Genomic DNA, 16,105 nt, shown 5'->3' with positions numbered 1-16,105 from the left:
TCTGGGCCATCTATCTGGGGAGGTCTGGAATGTTGACAGAATGCTTCAAAGAAGGGGGTGGGGGGAATGTCAGGGATGTGGGCTTGGTCCTCAGATTCCGAGAGACTGGTGGGTGGGAGAGGGAGGTGGACACTACGTTCCAGAAGACTGCCCTAGGACCACTAGGAGGGCCGCTTCCATTCAGCCTGATCTTAAAACAGCACTGGTTCAAGCAGGAATGCTCCTCGCCCAGCAGGCAGGCAGAACAACACACAAACCCAGGAACCTTTCACTCTGGCCAGGTCCTGGGTCAAAGCCGGGCCTGCTCCCTTCCCATCTCCAGCCCTGACCTTGTTTAGGGCCTCCCTCCTGAACTGGCCCCTCCACTAGACCTCTTGGCCCACCAGCCAGCTCCCTCCAACTCGCCCTCCACACTGCAGCCAGGGGTGGGGGCACATCACAGGGGCTGTGGCCGTCTCCGGTCCAGGGCCCTTCTGTGGCTCCCTTCTCTCCAGGCTCGTCTACGTGTCCTAACAAGGCACCCAGGGCCTACAGGTTCAGACACCAGCCTCCCTACGCATTCATTCAAAAAGCCCCCTTCCCCAGGTGGGCAGTGTGCCCATCCCTCACCGCACCCTCCACCTCCAACCTTCTTCACAACCTCTAGTTTCTCAGGCATGTGTGCTGCCGTTTGGGGCTCTGCCCAGGAACACCCTTGCCTCTCCACCCTCCTCATCTTCCTGGCCCACAGGAAGCTTCCTTGACTCCCTCCCTGTCCTCCAGATCTGCCCCCCAGCTCTTACACTGCCCTGGGGCACATCTCTGGCTGCATTTACTACTCTAATCTCTGACCACGAATCCGAGGGTCGGCCTCCCCCACCAGACTGCGCTCCCTGACCCTGGGAGGGCCAATACACACAGGTGTGACCAAAGAGTAAATAAGCCACTGAGTAGCCAGAGTAAGGCAAAGCAGCATTTCACTCAACTGATCCCCCAACTCTAGGCTCATCCCAGACATTTCGGCACATGGCGGTGGCCCGGCCAGAGAAAACCCAACACACGTGGCCTGGCTCCAAACACCTCCGCCCCGCCCCCCATGTCTTCACTCAATAGGCTGTCTGTCGCCCAGCTCCTCTTTAAGTTCCTTCTTTCCTTTCCCTGGGCGAGACCCCTCCAGGTCCTCTCTTTCTGTATGTCTACCCCCTCCCTGTGATATTTTTTACTCTCCCCTCAGTCCCAGTGGAGCTCCTTGAGGACAGAAACTGTATTTTATCAATCTTGTGTCCTCAGCCTCTCCATGGCCACAGTGGATAAGTGCTGGCTGAATGAAGGCATGTGTGATAAAGGTGGCACTGTCCCAGTTCCCTACTTTACCTGACAGACCCTTTAAAGGCAGGATCCCTTCTCAAGAACCCAACCACTTGTGGCCATTTAAGGGTCAGCTCCGTGCCAGGCACGGAGCCAAGTGCTTCTATACACACCCTTCCTCACTCTCTGCCTTCCCTGCCCCCTCGCCCCCAGATGGGAGCATTTTCCTGCAAGGTTTGCTGGCCTCCTCCTCAGCTTCAGCTGCCTGCCACCTGTGAGTGGATGTGTTTATGGCTATCCAGCCCAGCTGCTCTCCCCCAGTTGCAGTATGGCCACGGGTGTTGAGCATTTAGTGACTCTACCTCGCTTAATCTTAACAGCTCTATGAGGTGGGCATAGTATTACCTGAAGAGATCAAGGTCCTGAGAACTTTGATGATGAGTCCCAAATCATATCTCTAAGTAGCAGGGCCGAGATTCAAATCAGATATGTCCAAATCCCAGGCCCATCACACACATAACCACTAGACCAGATCATCTGGATGTCTTGAGTGCTCTAAGCTTGCAAATCACATGCCAGATGCCAGGATGCCTGTTTGGTAAAAGGGAGGAGGAGCGAGTGGACCTATCTCCTTCAACATGTGCATCTCATGGAGTTCACTCTCAGGAATGTTACTCCCGTCCACCTAGCTGCAAAGGCCAGAAACCTGGAAGTCACCCGGTCTACCTCCCCAAACATATCCAATCCCAAACCCAGTTCTGTTCATTTTGTCTCTACGTTATCTCTTGACCCCACCCGACTCTCACATTTCCCACCCCCCACGACCTCGGTTCTGGCCACCATCATCTCTTACCGCAATGGCTTCTCCACCTTCAGTCTTGCCTCCACACAAAGCTCGGTCTCAATGGTATCGCTAAAACATAAATCTGGCCATATCAGTCTCTTGCTTAAAATCCTTCAGAGGCTTCAGAAGAACTTTGTCCTCAGGATAACTTTCAGATTCTTTACCTTTCCTTGAAGGCACTTATTCTCTACCCCCCACCCCCCACCTCCCCGGCCAAGTCTTTGCACGTGCTGTTCCTCTTCCCGAGGACACCCTCTTGTCCTCATCTCTACCCTCTTCATCCTGCTGGCGACCTTCGTTGCGCGCTCCCTCTGCCATGGGTTAGTTACACCTGATGTGTGCTTCCACGTACTTCTCACATGTTAGCAACTAACACACTGCCTTGTCGATGCTCTACCTCACCAGAGCGTATCATTATTAATTGTCCGTCCTTTTATTAACTGAACAAATATGTATTAGTTGTGCCATAGTTACATACACACACGAAACACACTCGGACCTCGTCTTCGAGAACAGGAACTGTCTTCTCTTGTCTGGCGTCTCGGGGTCCAACAGCAGGAGCCTCAACACATTTGTGGAACAAACCAAAGATCCAACGCGCCTGCGAGAGTCTGCCGTGCCGCGCGGACTTCTGGGAATCGTAGTCCCCGGGTTCGGGCCTCCCTTTATGGCGCAGGCGTATTCAGAGTCCGGCCCTTTTGCTCTTAATGCGCATGTCCCGAGAAGCGGAGTGGTGGAATTGCGCATGTCTAAAGGGTGGGGGCGCGGCCGGGAAGGCGGTGCATTGCGGAGGCGGGGCTTCGGTGACACCCGGCGGTCGCGGCTGATCTCTGCCTGACTGAGGATGGCGGGGAGGGGGAAGCTAATTGCGGTGATCGGAGACGAGGACACGGTGACTGGTTTCCTGCTGGGCGGCATAGGGGAGCTTAACAAGAACCGCCACCCTAATTTCCTGGTGGTGGAGAAGGACACTACCATCAATGAGATCGAAGACACGTTCAGGTACGGTAGCCCGCGAGGCCTGAACGGGACCCTCTGCTGCCTGATGGGAGCGCGGGGAGAAGGCGGGGGCTGCCCTGGGCTCCCGGACCTTGGCCGAAGTGTCAGACTCCGTCCTCGAGGGTCGGGGAAGTCGGTCCACCTCCCGTCCCAGAGCGGAGGCCTCCGCGTCCCAGGTTCCCTTTTGGGGCTCGGTGGGACCGGGGCTATGTCGGCTCTCACATGACCGTGTGTCAGGAAAGAAGGGGAACAGAGCTTGTGACCGGCGGGCGCCGCCCCTTGGCCCAACCTGGCCCGCCGGAGCTGGGCGTCCAGAGCGTCCAGGCCCGGAGGGGGCCAGTCTCCGCTCCCCTGCAGGGGCTCCCCAGTTCACCGGTAGAGCAGGCTCCGGGCATCGCAAGCACTCGACCCTTTTGCGGGTTGACACCTGAAGGAACCACACACTCAGGGAACACCTGGGCAGTGGGCTCGGGCTTTCTTGTATTTTCATCTCCCTCAGAGGCTAACAATCGTCATGTAAGGTAGGGGTTATTCCCGCTTACTGGTGAGAAAAGTAAAATTCAGAGAGGTTAAGGCACAAACTACGATTCAGAAGAGCTCCAGCAGGAATTTGAACCCAGTCCCACCCTTTCTGCCTTTCTTAAGCCAGGGCTACACTGCTTGTGCAGCCCTCTTCAGTCTGCTTTGGAATCTCCCATTGTCCTGAGCACAGCGGACAGAATATCAGAACTGTCCCACCTTCTGCTGAGACCATGCACTTCAAATCTTCATTTCCTGTTCGGGGCTAAGAGCAGTAGCTTCAAAATGTGGGTGCAGGCATGTCCCTTAATCCAGGAAGTGTCCTGGTGACTAGAGTTGAGGGTGCCAGCCCCCTATTCTTCTCCACACCCCTTCTCTAGGGCCCCTGTGCCAAGTCCCAGGAACAAACCACTCTCACCTGTTTCCCCCTAAACAGCCCAGCCCTGAGTTACTGGTTGAGACTGGTTCCTGCTGCCTGGGGTGTGATAGGCCCTGACCCGGGAGGCTGATCTCTGCTGATCTCTAAGCAGTCTGGTAAAGTGACCTAAGTTGTCATGGGAGAAGGACAAATTTTACTTCGAGAACTTTCCAAGTTTCCAACCAAAAGGGATCTCAGAAATCATCAAGTCTAATCTGCCCTGGTGTCTGGCACAGAGTAGCTGCTCAGTAAACAGTTTCTAATGAGTAAATAAATTAATGAATGGGTGGGTGATGACAAGAAAGTAAGAGCCCGGTGCCAGGTTCTCTCCGTGTGGAACGTGTGATTCCTTCATTACTGATTTTCCCCTTCCTGTGCTATATTCTGGGCTCAAGCCAAAATTCCTCTCTGACCCACCCCTTGCCCTCAGCAGTGCAGACCTTGAGTGGTCTGAACAGTGCCCTCGCCCCTTAAAAACTTTAACATTTTCTTTTGAAAAGTTAATGTGTTCATGTGGTTTACAAGTTAATATGTAAAAGGTATACACCTTGAGAAGTCAAACTCCCACTCCCACGCTGCTGCTTCATTACCTCCTTCCTCCACCCCGCAGCCACTTAGTTTTCTCCTTATCTTTCTTTTTCTTTCTGCAGGTACAAAGGGACAGACATACATAGTCTTATCCTCTCCCTTTCTTACCCGAAGGCAGCATAAGGAATACACCAGCATGCATCCTCATCTTCATTAGCCATTCAGTTGGGAACCTTCCAAGCAGGGGAAGGTAGAAGCCATGGCCCTTAGCTTTGGACTGAAATTGATTCTAAATAGAATGGAGAGTCTAGGGTAGCATCCTTGTCCATTGCAGTCTCTGGATGGAGCTCGTTCTCCTCTGCAGCCCAGCCCACCAACTCAGAGTGGGCTGCCCTGGACTCCCTTCTCATCTCTCCCTACAGGCAGTTTCTAAACCGGGACGACATCGGCATCATCCTCATCAACCAGTACATCGCAGAGATGGTGCGGCACGCGCTCGATGCCCACCAGCGCTCCATTCCGGCCGTACTGGAGATCCCGTCCAAGGAGCACCCCTATGATGCTGCCAAGGACTCCATCCTGCGCAGGGCCAGGGGCATGTTTACGGCCGAAGACCTGCGCTAGGGGCCTCCCCGCAGCCAGGCAGCCTCTCCCCAGACTTGTCATCAGCTCTTCTCTAAGATTCGAGCCTCTGAGTTCCAATTCCCTGCCCCTTCCCACTCCACTGACAGGCTAGGTGAGGTGCTTCCAGGTTGCTGGGCTCTGCCATTAAAATCAAGGCTGGTTAGGGCACAGAAAGCCTGAGTGTCTTCTCTCCGCCACCTCTTCCCTGTGCTGTTAACACAGTGTCATTGTTGATGTTAAATTAAAGTGATGTTCTTGTTTCTCTCCAATCTGAGGCTGGGTGCTAGAAGGGACACGTGTGGGATGAGGCTGTTGCTGGTGGCGGGGACGTGGCAGATTAGACTGGCACAGCTGGAAAAGGTTTTGCCAAAGACCCAGGCATAGGAGAGTTGGACTGGTCCTCTGGCCAGACTGGTCCTCTGAATTGAAGGTAGCCAGCTCTGGCAGGGAGGAAGGGAAGGAGGCATGCATCCAGTCCCCTGGTGCTCCCACTTGAGTCTGTATTGGCTGGGAGGGGACCAGACCTCAAGGGATGGAAGCAGAAATCACAGGAAACCTGGAAGCCCGAGACACTAGCCTGGATCCAGCAAGAGGTTTGGGGGTCAAGGCTCGTAGCCAGTGGGCCCTGGCCTGAGGCTGCCTCAGCAAGCAAGGCACGTGAGGTGTGCTGAGGGCACGGCCCTGTGTGAGGTGAGGCTCAGTTGCCAGGCGACCGTCCCTGGGCAGCCACTTGCTGTCAGAAGGCCTCTGCTTGCTGTACTCACCCCTCAGCTGCAGTCACCCTGGTCCTGCTCCTTTCTTTGCCACCATGTCTCGGCAACTCAACATGGACACAGTGCGGCAGAACTTCTGGAAGGAGGAGTATCTGAGGGAGCAGATGTTGCGCTGTGAATGGCACCACAAATATGGGTCGATGGTGAAGGCCAAGCAGAAGGCTAAGGCTGCGGCCTGCCTGCCCCTCAGGCTGCCCACCCTGCCCCCCAAAGCCCCACTCTCACCCCCACCTGCCCCCAAAGCAGTTCCTTCCAAGGCCCCCAGCCCTGCCCTGGAGGCTCCTATTCAGTCAGAAATGTACCCAGTCCTGCCTTCCACCCGGGCCCTGCTGTATGAAGGCATCTCCCACGACTTCCAGGGCCGCTACCGCTACCTCAACACCCGAAAACTGGACATGCCAGAGAGGCGCTACCTCTTCCCCATCACCACAAACTTCACATACGGCTGGCAGCTGGGTGAGCCCCAACCTCCTGGAAATTATTCACCTCACAAACACGGAGTGCTCACAAGCCAGGCAGCGCTCTCAGTGCTAGACACACTAGACACATGCACACTCCTTTTGGGGATGTCCATTCTCGTGGAGGGTCCAGGCCATAAGCGTAAGAGCAAGAGAGGGCCAAGTTCCATGATGGAACTAGGCCTGATGGGGGAGGGGGACGGGGCCTGTGCTGCTTTAGACTGGATTGACAGGGAAGGCCTCTCTGGGGACCTAAAGGCTGAGTGAGCTAAATGACAAGGAGGAGGAGATTGGGTTTTATTCTAATTCGAGGGGAAGCCATGGAGAATTTTAAGCAGGTGAATGATACGTATATACTTTAAAAAAAAACAAAATCACCCTGACTATTCTGTAGGTAACGGCCTTTTCAGGGGCAAGAGTAGACTCAGGCAGATGGTTGAGAGATCCTGGCAAGAGATAGTGATGGCTTGGGCTAGGATGACTAGCATTAGAGCTGAAATAGATTCTGGATATGTTTTGGAGAAAGAATCGATGGAAATTACTAACGGTTTGAATGGGAGAAGGAAAGAGAATGCAATGGTGATGCCCAAGTGTTTGGCTGAAGCAGCTACAGCAGGGGGCTGGAGGGGTTTGGTGCAGGGCTGGGGGGTGTGAAGACAGGTCAGCTGGAGGTGTTGGCGAGTCAGCTGTGTACGGGAGACCCCTCTGGAGGCAGGTCAGAGCTGAAGCAGTTTTGGGGGTCATCAGAATACAGGTGTTCTTTAAAGCCCCGAGATTGGGCGGGCTTACCCAGGGAACTCCAGAGGCTGGATCAAACCGGAGAAGGCAGGGGGCAGAGCGAGGGGCAGGGAGATGGTGTTGGCAAGAAGGCTGTCCATCTGGACTGAGTCATGGTCATCAGCAGGACAAGACAGGCGCGAAGGCAATGGTGTAGTTTGAGTTGAAGAGTCAAGGTGTGGGAAAAAGAATATGCCAGGGAGTGTTGTGGGTTTGCTGGGTGATAAGTGTCCCTTTGCTGTCTGTGGTCGTGAAATTCAAGTGAGACTACTCAGTCACGTGTTTTCTCCAGCTCCTGCACAGAAAAGGTAGATTGTTGGTGATAAACACAGCTGAAATTGTGCCTTAAAAAAATCTCCCTACTTTCCCCAGGGCCCTAAAGGGGGAGGAAAGGGAGCAATTTCAAATGAAAGCAGCAGGTGAACCCCAAAAGAAGGTAGAAAGAAGCCCCATCTGTCTAGCTCTGTCTGTTCCTGTAACAAGCACAGCTGGGAGTCCCACCACCTGCCTCCACGGAGGATTCTGAGGCTGGGGGAAATGCTAGCACACAGCTGACTGGCATTTGGTCGTGACTGCTGATCTGGGCAGCCAGCCAGCTCCGTTTCCCCATCACCCCACTCCTCAGAAGCACTTCTTTTTATTTCTTCACGCTTACAAAGTGGATACAACACACGTAGATTTTTAGGGTTAGGCAGGCAGGGCTCCCCATGCTCTGTGAGTTCCTTTCCCAGGAACCCATTCCTGGCCTCTGACATCTTTTCCCAGGCCCCCCAGTGAAGCAAGAATCGGTCTCCTGCAAGATGTGCCACATTGAATCTTTCTTCCGCAAGAATGGGGCCTTCGCACTGCCTGACCCCCGGGACCTGGTCCTCTGACACTGGGCCGGGCAGTGGGCTTAGGGGAGGAAAGAAGAAATAACACACCTCCTGGTGGGGTGAAGCTGCCGTGGGTAGCTGTGTCTGGCTTTCCCAGGCCCTGAGGCTGTGTTTTGGGCCTTTCTGAAACTACCTCTGACCTACAGGTTGCCTTCTTGCTTTTTCTTTAAACCCCCGTCTCTTTAATCGTCCCTTTGAGGATTCAGCAGTGACTAGAGGGAGCTGGGAAGGGTGAGCGTGGCTCTCCAGGCGCAGGCTCCTCAGCGCCAGGGGGCCACAGCAGCTGCTGGAAGTTCTGGGTGTTCCTGGGGAAAGAGTGGCCTTTCATCCCAGATGCCAGGTGAACGGGACGGCCAGCACCGCACAAGCCTCCGCGCCGGCCCGCTCACCTGGCCCCGAGGGCCCGCAGCCGCCCGGTCCTCTCCCGTTGCGTTTGCTGCAGCCGCTCGCGCAGGGCGCGTCGCTGCCCGGCCGCGTCCTCCTGGGGCGGCGCCGAGCGCTGAGCGCTGAGCGGCCGCGCCTCCCGGCCCCCGGGCTCGAGGCGGCCCGCAGAGGGCTGCACCCGCGCCGGCCCGCCCCTCCCGCTCCGCAGGCGTCATCGCGAGCGCGCGGGGCACGCACGCCAAAGGGACCCAGGTCGCGCCCAGCTCGGCCGCCGCCCCCCGCCTTCTCCTCGGGGTCTTGCCTGTGGTGGGAGCTGAGCCGGGCTGGGTGGGGGTCCCAAGGGGTGCACCCGGCAGCGGCGGTTCCTGGCGATGCGGAGGCGTTCCAGGACCTGCAGGCGGCGGCGGTCAGCGGCCGAGGCCGCCCCTCGGTGCCCCGCCCTCCCGCCCGGCCCCGCCGCGTACCCGGAGCCGCTGCCGCTCGCGGTCCTGCTGCCGCCGACGCCGGGCCTCGCGGTGCAGCTCCAGCAGCCGCTGCAGAGCCGTCTCCTGCTGCGCCGCGCTCACGCCCGCCGGCGGCCGGTCCCTGCTCGGGGGCTCGGGCCACGCGGTCTTCGAGGCTCTGGGGGCGTCGGCACCTCCCCTCCGACCCCCGGCGGCGCCCGGGAGCCCCGTGGAGCCGCCCAGCTCCGGCTCCGCGGGGCCGGGGCTTCCTCCCGGGACCTGAAGCGAGCGCGGATCGCTCAGCAGGCCCGGGGGCCCCGGGAGAGCGGCGGGGCGCTCCCGCTGCCCGGACGCCCCAGTGCGTAGGGCCGCTGGCATCACCGCTCCTGGTCCTGGGAGCAGCGGCCGGGCCGGGGGCCCCGGGGGCGTAAGGGGACCCCGCGCCTCTTCCCGGGCGGGCCCCTGCTCTCCCACGGCCGCGGCGCTGTCTCCTCTGGGGCCACCGGTCTTAACCCGCATCAGCTGGGTGGCCCTTCCCCGGGGGCCCGGGCCCTCCCTTCCCCCAGGCTGCGGCATCTGTTCTCCCAGGAACCTGCACAAGCCCCCCGGAATTCCCTGGGAGCCGCCTTCCTCCGGAGGCGGTGCAGGTGCCTCTTCCCGAGCCACCTCCCAGGCTTGTGAGAGACGGCCTCTGCCCTCGGAAGACTGAAGGAGCTTCACTTCCGGGCCCTGAGGAGAATCCTCACTCGGCTCCGGCTCCGCGCGGGCCTCCTTTCTCTGGCACTTAAGGCGACTTCCGCTCTGACCTCGAGGAGCCTCTTTGTTCGCACCCTAAGAGGCCTCCCCGCTTTGACCTTCAGGGACCTCTTCCCTCAGAGCCTGAGTGGCCTCGCCGCTCCGACCCTGGTTTGTCTTCTCTCTCTTACTCTGAGGAACTTTTTCGTCCTCCGCCTGGAGGGCCTCCCCTCCCTGGTCCTGAGGGGCCTCCTCTCTCTGACTCTGAGGAATCTCAATGGCTAGCAGTTTCTTTAGTTCTGCTCTCTCCTGGCCCAGGCTCCAGCCCAGCCTCTCGGGGGGATCTTGGGGTTCTGGCAGGCCCTGGGAGGGGAGGCCTGAGGGCCCTGGGGCTCCCTGGGCAAGCTTTTTCTCCTGTAGGCTTCTGGATGGTGGTTGATGGGGCCTCTGGGCCGTGGGCTCTGCTCGCCCCCTCCTCTTCCTTCTGGGCCAGGTCCTAGGAAGGAAGGAAGACCACTTTGTCCCAGGTTTGTGAGGGAATCCTCATGCTGGGGCCACTTCCCCCAGGGGAGCCTGGAGACCCCGGTGGCTGCCCCAGGGGGCCTTAACTTCCATTAGGGCCCTTGCCTGATTCCTGAATTTGTAACACCCATGTTACGTAGTGTAAGAGGTACTTCAGTGATGGCCCCTTCTTCCACCTGGCAGTGGGCTTCTCACCCCAGCAGTCTCTTCCCAGGCAGACCCCACCTCTCCTATCCCCAGCTGAGAGGGGTCTTGCCCAGGACCCTTCAACCCTTTCACCTTGAACTCTGAGCTTCCTGGTTTTCCAAAGCTACTGCTGGTGGTGAGGTTCAGCCCTTGTGAGCAACCTGAGGGAGAAAGACTGATGTTGAGAGCCCCCTGCTCATGTCCCAGGCCCTAACACAACATCCCACTGAACTGGAACCAAGAAGCCCACGGACTCCGCAGTACGTGAGGGGATTGGGGGGCAGGGGGTACCTTGATGGCTTGGAACTTCAAGGCCATCGCAGTTCATCATTCCACCTTTTTTACACAGCCTGCTATGTGCCTGCTTCTCAGGCTTACCTGCCAACAGCGGACCCCATCTTCCTCAGCCTCCCAGCCAAGAACCACCTCAGAGGAACCTGCACAGCCTCTTCCTCAAAACCAGCAGGCGAGGCCCAGGAGCAGGAAGGGACTGTTTGCCAGGCTCGTCAGTCCCTCATAAGGACACCCCCACTTTGTCTTTGTGTGCCTGTCCAGCCCTGCAACATGCACCTGACTTTCCTATTATTAAGGATAATCCTCTTTAGCTCTTTCTTGGTTTCCAACAGCAAAATCAAATGAAATTCAAGAAGTGGCATTTTAGGCCAGAGGCTAGCCTAAAAACTGCACATCTTCATCATTAACAAAAGAAATCTAAAAAAAGAGATGAAATGTCACTGCTTTTTTGCAGCTGTGGAGAGAGGAGCATGGTTTTGCATCCATAAAACTACTTAGAAGAACCTGATTTCATAAGGTCTTAAATTAAGAACTCTCACAAGAAATGCCATCTTTATGCAATATGGATGTGTGAATATTCATGACAGTAACCAAATGGGAACATCCGCTGTGAAAACAAATCTGTCTTTTGAAGAGTTCTGAACAAAGGAGTCTGATAAGACTCCCAAGCCTTTAGAATTTATTGCCTTGAACTGTGAAAATAACCTCCAACCCTGTCCCTCCATAGTTCTGATCTGTTGTCTTACTAGATCCTTTATTTCACTGGTTGTAATGTTGTAATAGATGTCTCCCATCAGTGTATTCCCAAGAGATAATATACCTGTAAAAATTTCTCTGTCAATTGGAAAATAATCATTGGCACTTTCCTCCTCTCTCCTGTGCATGATGTCACAATTAAAAGCTTATGATCCCACATGCCACAGAGCAACTAAGCCCAAGCGTCACAACTACTGAGCCTGCGCTCTAGAGCCCGCGAGCCACAACTGTTGAGCCTGAGTGCCACAATTACTGAAGCCCGTGTGCGCCTAGAGTCCGTGCTCTGCAACAAGAGAAGCCACCGCACCGAGAAGCCCTGCACACCACAAGGAAGAGTAGAAGAGTAGCCCCTGCTCACCGCAACAAGAGAAAGCCCTTGTGCAGCAAAAAAGGCCCAACACAGCCAATAAATAAAAATAAATTTTTTTAAAAAAGCGTATGACTTTGCTAAACGTTATTATTTAACAAATCATTTGAGAGCCTGTTTCATTTAAATTAACAGGCCCAGGGCTTACAGTATCCTTCCCACTGAATTCTAATCACCTATTGTCACACTCTTTGACTAGGCTGTGATCTCCTCAGAGATGAGGACAAGTGACTGGCCACGTCTCTTTTGTGCCCTGTATCTCCCCAGTGCCTGGCATGAGGGTGGCAACCAGGCAGCTTGGAGCTGCCATTCCATTCCCCCCTCACTGGAGGACAGGGAGGACAGATGGTCATTCCCAGCACTCTCTCCTCTGAGCTCCAGCTTAGCTTCAGAACCCTCCTGGGCACCGTGCATGAGACAGCTGGCACCAATCAGGTGGAACTGGCATATAAAAGAAAACCTCCTTGTTGTCCCTGGGTGCCCCTGGCACCGCACAAAAAGGTATGAGATGAAGAATAGGTGAGGATGGACTGGAATCCTGGGACTTGGGGTGAGGGCTTCCCAGCTCCTCCCAACTGCCGACCCCTCCTGTCAGCATACCAGCTGTGGACCCTTCTGCAGGCATGCCGGGGCTCTCCCACCTTGGGTCTGCATCAAACTTGGCTTCACTCAGATCCGGGGAGGACGATGGGTCCTTTGCCAGCTCCCTGCAGGAGTGCAAAGGCTGCCTCAGGTGCACCTCTTGCACCTGGGCTCAGGTTGGCTGGGGGCAGCCTGCCTGCCGACTCCCCGCCCACAGCAGGCTGCGGAAACTTCCCACTCCGACACCCAAACTCAGTCCACAGCGGCCTTCCCCGCCCCTGCACCCCGCACTGGATTCCAGGAGCTAGAACTCAAGGTTCCCCTTTCCAAGGGCTGTGGGGCACCCATACGGGTACAACTGAGTGAGAGCCCTGGGAGGACCTGGGGGCACGAGGAGACGTCGCTGGGCAGTGGAGGGAAACAGGGCAGAGGGTCCAGTGCTTGGTCACTTTGTGTGGCAACACGGAGTGGATGGAATTCCCTGGGAGACGCACCCCTCTGGGAGCTGATGGTTGCGGCTCAGGGAGTCCTCAGCCTGGGGCGATGGGCACAGCCTGGAGTTCTGGAGGGATTGGGGGGTGCCCTAGTCCACAGGGCATCATCGCCCCGGGTGGTGGGGGGATGGCAGCCCCCAGTGATCCCCCCTCCTGGCACCTGTGCCCTTGTGTGGCCCCCTCCCCTTCCCCTCCAAGTGAAAGAGCTTGGACATGGATCCCTCCTGACCACCCAAGCCTTCGGATGAGACGGCAGCCCTGGCTAAAGATCTTGGCTGGACACCTTCTTAGTGGTCATGGCTAACACCCCCTCCTGCTGCAGCTACTGCCCTGCCCGGAGGGCCTCCGCGGGCAGAGCACGGACTGGGAGGCACACCCTAGCCCCCAGCCACCACAGCGCCCTCCTTCCTGGAGGGGTGGGCCCAGCCGCCAGCCCCAGAGGGAGGGGCCTGGGGCTGGGGCTGCTCAGGGTCTCATCTCAGGGGTACCCTGGGCATCCGTGCCTCTGCCCTCTGGGCCCTGCCAGGCCTGCTTTCCTCCCTTGCCGCAGCCATGTCTAAAGGCTTCTAATGTCACCACGCAGTTGATTTGATCAAGATAGTCCATTATGGAAGGGTAGCAAGCCGGTATGCCAGGCATGGTGCTAAACCCTCTACGCAGATGAGTTCACGGTCCTCCCAGCAGCCCTCTGAGAAAGAAATATGTCTCCCCCGTTTTGTAGCTGAGGATACAGGCTTACAGTCCACAGGGAGCATCAGGGTAGAGATTTGAACCCAGATCTATCTGTTCCCAAAGCCCGCATTCCTTCCACTTCTCGACCACTACAAGCTCCCCAATGTCTCATCGACCCCTCTGCCCTCAGCTGCGCCCCAGCTCACCCCACTCGTCAGCTGCTCAGAGCCCCCACCCGTCCCGCCATGGGGCTTGCTGCGCTGGCTCCACGTGCTCTCGGCCTGGCCGCTCGGACCACAGAACTGGGCCCAGGGGGGCCAGAAGAGGCCCAGCCCTGCCCCGGTCAGCAGCTCCAAATCCCACAGGAGCTGCAGGAAGATGGGGTGCCAGGATGTGAGGGGACACCCACCCTGCCCTCTGCCACTCCCCCTGGCTGGCCGGCCCCTACCTGCTGCCGGGCCCTCCGGCTCCGCTCCATCTGCAGCAGCACGGTGGGCAGTTCCAGGCCTGAGGGACAGGCCCGGCGCTCTTGCACCTGAGGAGGTGAGGTGGCGTCAGACTCCACGGAGCGCCTGTCCCCTTGGAGACGGTGCCCTGTCACCCTTACCTGCTGCAGGGCAGCCCGGAGCTGGCCCAGGCCTGCAGGGCACTGGAAGAGGTGCTGGTACAGGGCCAAGGCCTGCCTGGGGCTACAAGGGAGCTCTAGGCCCTCAGGTGTGGCTGCCCGCTCCATGGGGTAGGGGACCAGGGAGCACGGCCCCGCCTCGCTCCCCCAGCTGCTTCTGGAGAGAAGCGGAGGACCGGGAGCTGGGGACAGGAGCAAGGAGGAAACAAAGGCTCCTGAGCTCAGTAATGCAGGGCCCTGACATGTAAGCCAGGGCCTGGGCCTCAGCCAAGTCTCCTAGAGACGCTGGCCCTCACTCACATGCAGGCTTCTTGGCCACGTGGGTGGCAGTGTGGGCTGAGGACTGTGACCCTGACAGAGAGTGAGGTGTGTGCACGTGCTCTTCGCAGTCCCAAGTGAGCATCTGTGTTACGTATACAGTTGAGCCTTAAACAACACGGGGGTTCGGGGCCCCGACCCCCCCTTAGAGTTGGCCCTCATAGCCGAGCATTCAACTTACCTGGGATGGTGTAGTACTGCAGTATTTACTGCTGAAAAAAGTATGAGTATAAGTGGGCCCATGCAGTTCAGACCCATGTTGTTCAAGTGTCAACTGTGTATATGAAGCTTGCAACTGCGCTATATAGGTGTGGGATATACGCCCAATACAGGCAGCAGCTCCCAACACCTCCCTACATGCCAGGACACGAAATGCTACGTACGTGTAATCCTTCCCTGAAGCAACTCTGTGAAGTAGGTGGTATCACTTTCATCCCCATTTCACAGAAAAGAAAACCGGGCCCCAGAGGGTAAGCTGCCTAACTGACACATGGCCCTGTCTCTGTCATCTGGGAAAATGTGGTCCCGGGTGGAAGCAGTATCGTGCTTCCCTAGTGCTTGCTCCAAGCTGTCCACAGGTCACTCCCTTCACGCCCTGCCATCCACGACACACAGCAGATGAGGATACAGTTTGTAGAAGTTATGACAGGGGGAGGGGAGGGGCATATGTGATGGTCTGTAATCTTCACAGGAGCAGCCTGGCCTGCCTGCTTCTTTGTAACTGCTCCGTGAAAGAGGCCCCAGCAGAAGCTGGCTGAGCAAGCTGGCAGGGGGTCTCAGTTCAGCCCAACGGCCTCCCTTCAATCCCTGTTAGAATACTGGGGTCCGCTCAAAGAGAACCGAGTCCCCTCAACCCTGATCTTTTAGCTAAGGTCCCCAAAACACCAAGGTGACACAGTTGGTAGGTGGCAGAGAGAACTCAAAATAGAGTTCTCTTTGAAAAGAGACTGTTCTTGTCAAAGAAAGATTTTTTTTTTCTATTTCAAAACCCATGTTCTTCCCTCTGTAAGGATGTCTTCGAAAGTTGCATGTGTGTCCCCTGCCCCCATGTCCATCAGGGCTGGGTGCAGCTGCGAGCACACACAGGATACACGCATGTGTTTATCTGGGTTTCTGAGGGTGTGTGTGTGTGTGTGATCACACATGTCTGTATGTCCTCAGAGACACATTGTTTCTCCTGTTCCCCACCCAGGCATGGGGTCCCCGTGTCACCAGTCTTGGGTGGCCCAGGAGGTGCCTGAGCACTCACTGTCCTCAAGGAAAGGAGGATGCCATGTGAGCCCTGAACCTGTTCTCAGCGCTCCTCAGCCCCTGCAGGATTCCACATGGATCCACAGAGGGCCCCCTAGATGGCCCTACGTGGGGGCCACAGGCCACGTCTGCCACATGTAAACACAGGGCTGGCACCAGAACACCTGGCTCCTCTTTCTGCCCGTTGCAGGGCTTCCCAGGCAGCACCAGGGTGCGGCAGGTGGGGGCCGCCCAGGGAGGAGGCACAGAGACGGAGCGAGGGCCAGGTCTCAGCCCCCACAGCCGCCACCACCCTGACTCTGGGGACCCTGACCTCTGGCCCCCACGTTCCAAACAGCCCACACCACCACCCCAGCACCCAGAGGAAGCACACA

At 57.2% G+C, this 16,105-nt stretch overlaps 3 protein-coding genes and 1 long non-coding RNA gene across 4 annotated transcripts; 3 read left to right on the top strand and 1 right to left on the bottom strand.

The window, feature by feature from the left end:
* The first annotated feature begins 2,975 nt into the window (after positions 1-2,975).
* ATP6V1F (ATPase H+ transporting V1 subunit F) lies at positions 2,976-5,477 on the top strand. The gene is made up of 2 exons (XM_057731021.1): positions 2,976-3,133; positions 5,018-5,477. Exons 1-2 carry the CDS (start codon positions 2,976-2,978, stop codon positions 5,217-5,219), a joined length of 360 nt encoding a protein of 119 aa, XP_057587004.1. The 3' UTR covers positions 5,220-5,477.
* On the bottom strand, positions 3,129-9,505 carry LOC130851135 (collagen alpha-1(I) chain-like). Its single transcript, XM_057731016.1, has 6 exons — positions 8,951-9,505; positions 8,492-8,877; positions 7,240-8,407; positions 5,984-6,104; positions 4,764-4,884; positions 3,129-3,671 (listed from the first exon to the last, which is right to left on the bottom strand). Exons 1-2 carry the CDS (start codon positions 9,503-9,505, stop codon positions 8,698-8,700), a joined length of 735 nt encoding a protein of 244 aa, XP_057586999.1. The 3' UTR covers positions 3,129-3,671; positions 4,764-4,884; positions 5,984-6,104; positions 7,240-8,407; positions 8,492-8,697.
* On the top strand, positions 6,028-8,102 carry SPMIP1 (sperm microtubule inner protein 1). Its single transcript, XM_057731020.1, has 2 exons — positions 6,028-6,448; positions 7,993-8,102. Exons 1-2 carry the CDS (start codon positions 6,028-6,030, stop codon positions 8,100-8,102), a joined length of 531 nt encoding a protein of 176 aa, XP_057587003.1.
* Positions 9,506-9,743: 238 nt separating the features above from the next.
* Positions 9,744-11,853, top strand: LOC130851139 (uncharacterized). The gene is made up of 3 exons (XR_009053130.1): positions 9,744-9,835; positions 10,497-10,632; positions 10,722-11,853. It is a non-coding gene; the product is annotated as an uncharacterized LOC130851139 (long non-coding RNA).
* The last annotated feature ends 4,252 nt before the right edge of the window (positions 11,854-16,105 follow it).

The sequence above is a fragment of the Hippopotamus amphibius genome, chromosome 4 (genome assembly GCF_030028045.1).
Source record: "Hippopotamus amphibius kiboko isolate mHipAmp2 chromosome 4, mHipAmp2.hap2, whole genome shotgun sequence".
NCBI classification, from domain to species: Eukaryota; Metazoa; Chordata; class Mammalia; order Artiodactyla; family Hippopotamidae; genus Hippopotamus; species Hippopotamus amphibius.
The sequence above is the reverse complement of the archived record's forward strand: the minus strand, read 5'-3'. Positions and strand labels throughout refer to the sequence as shown.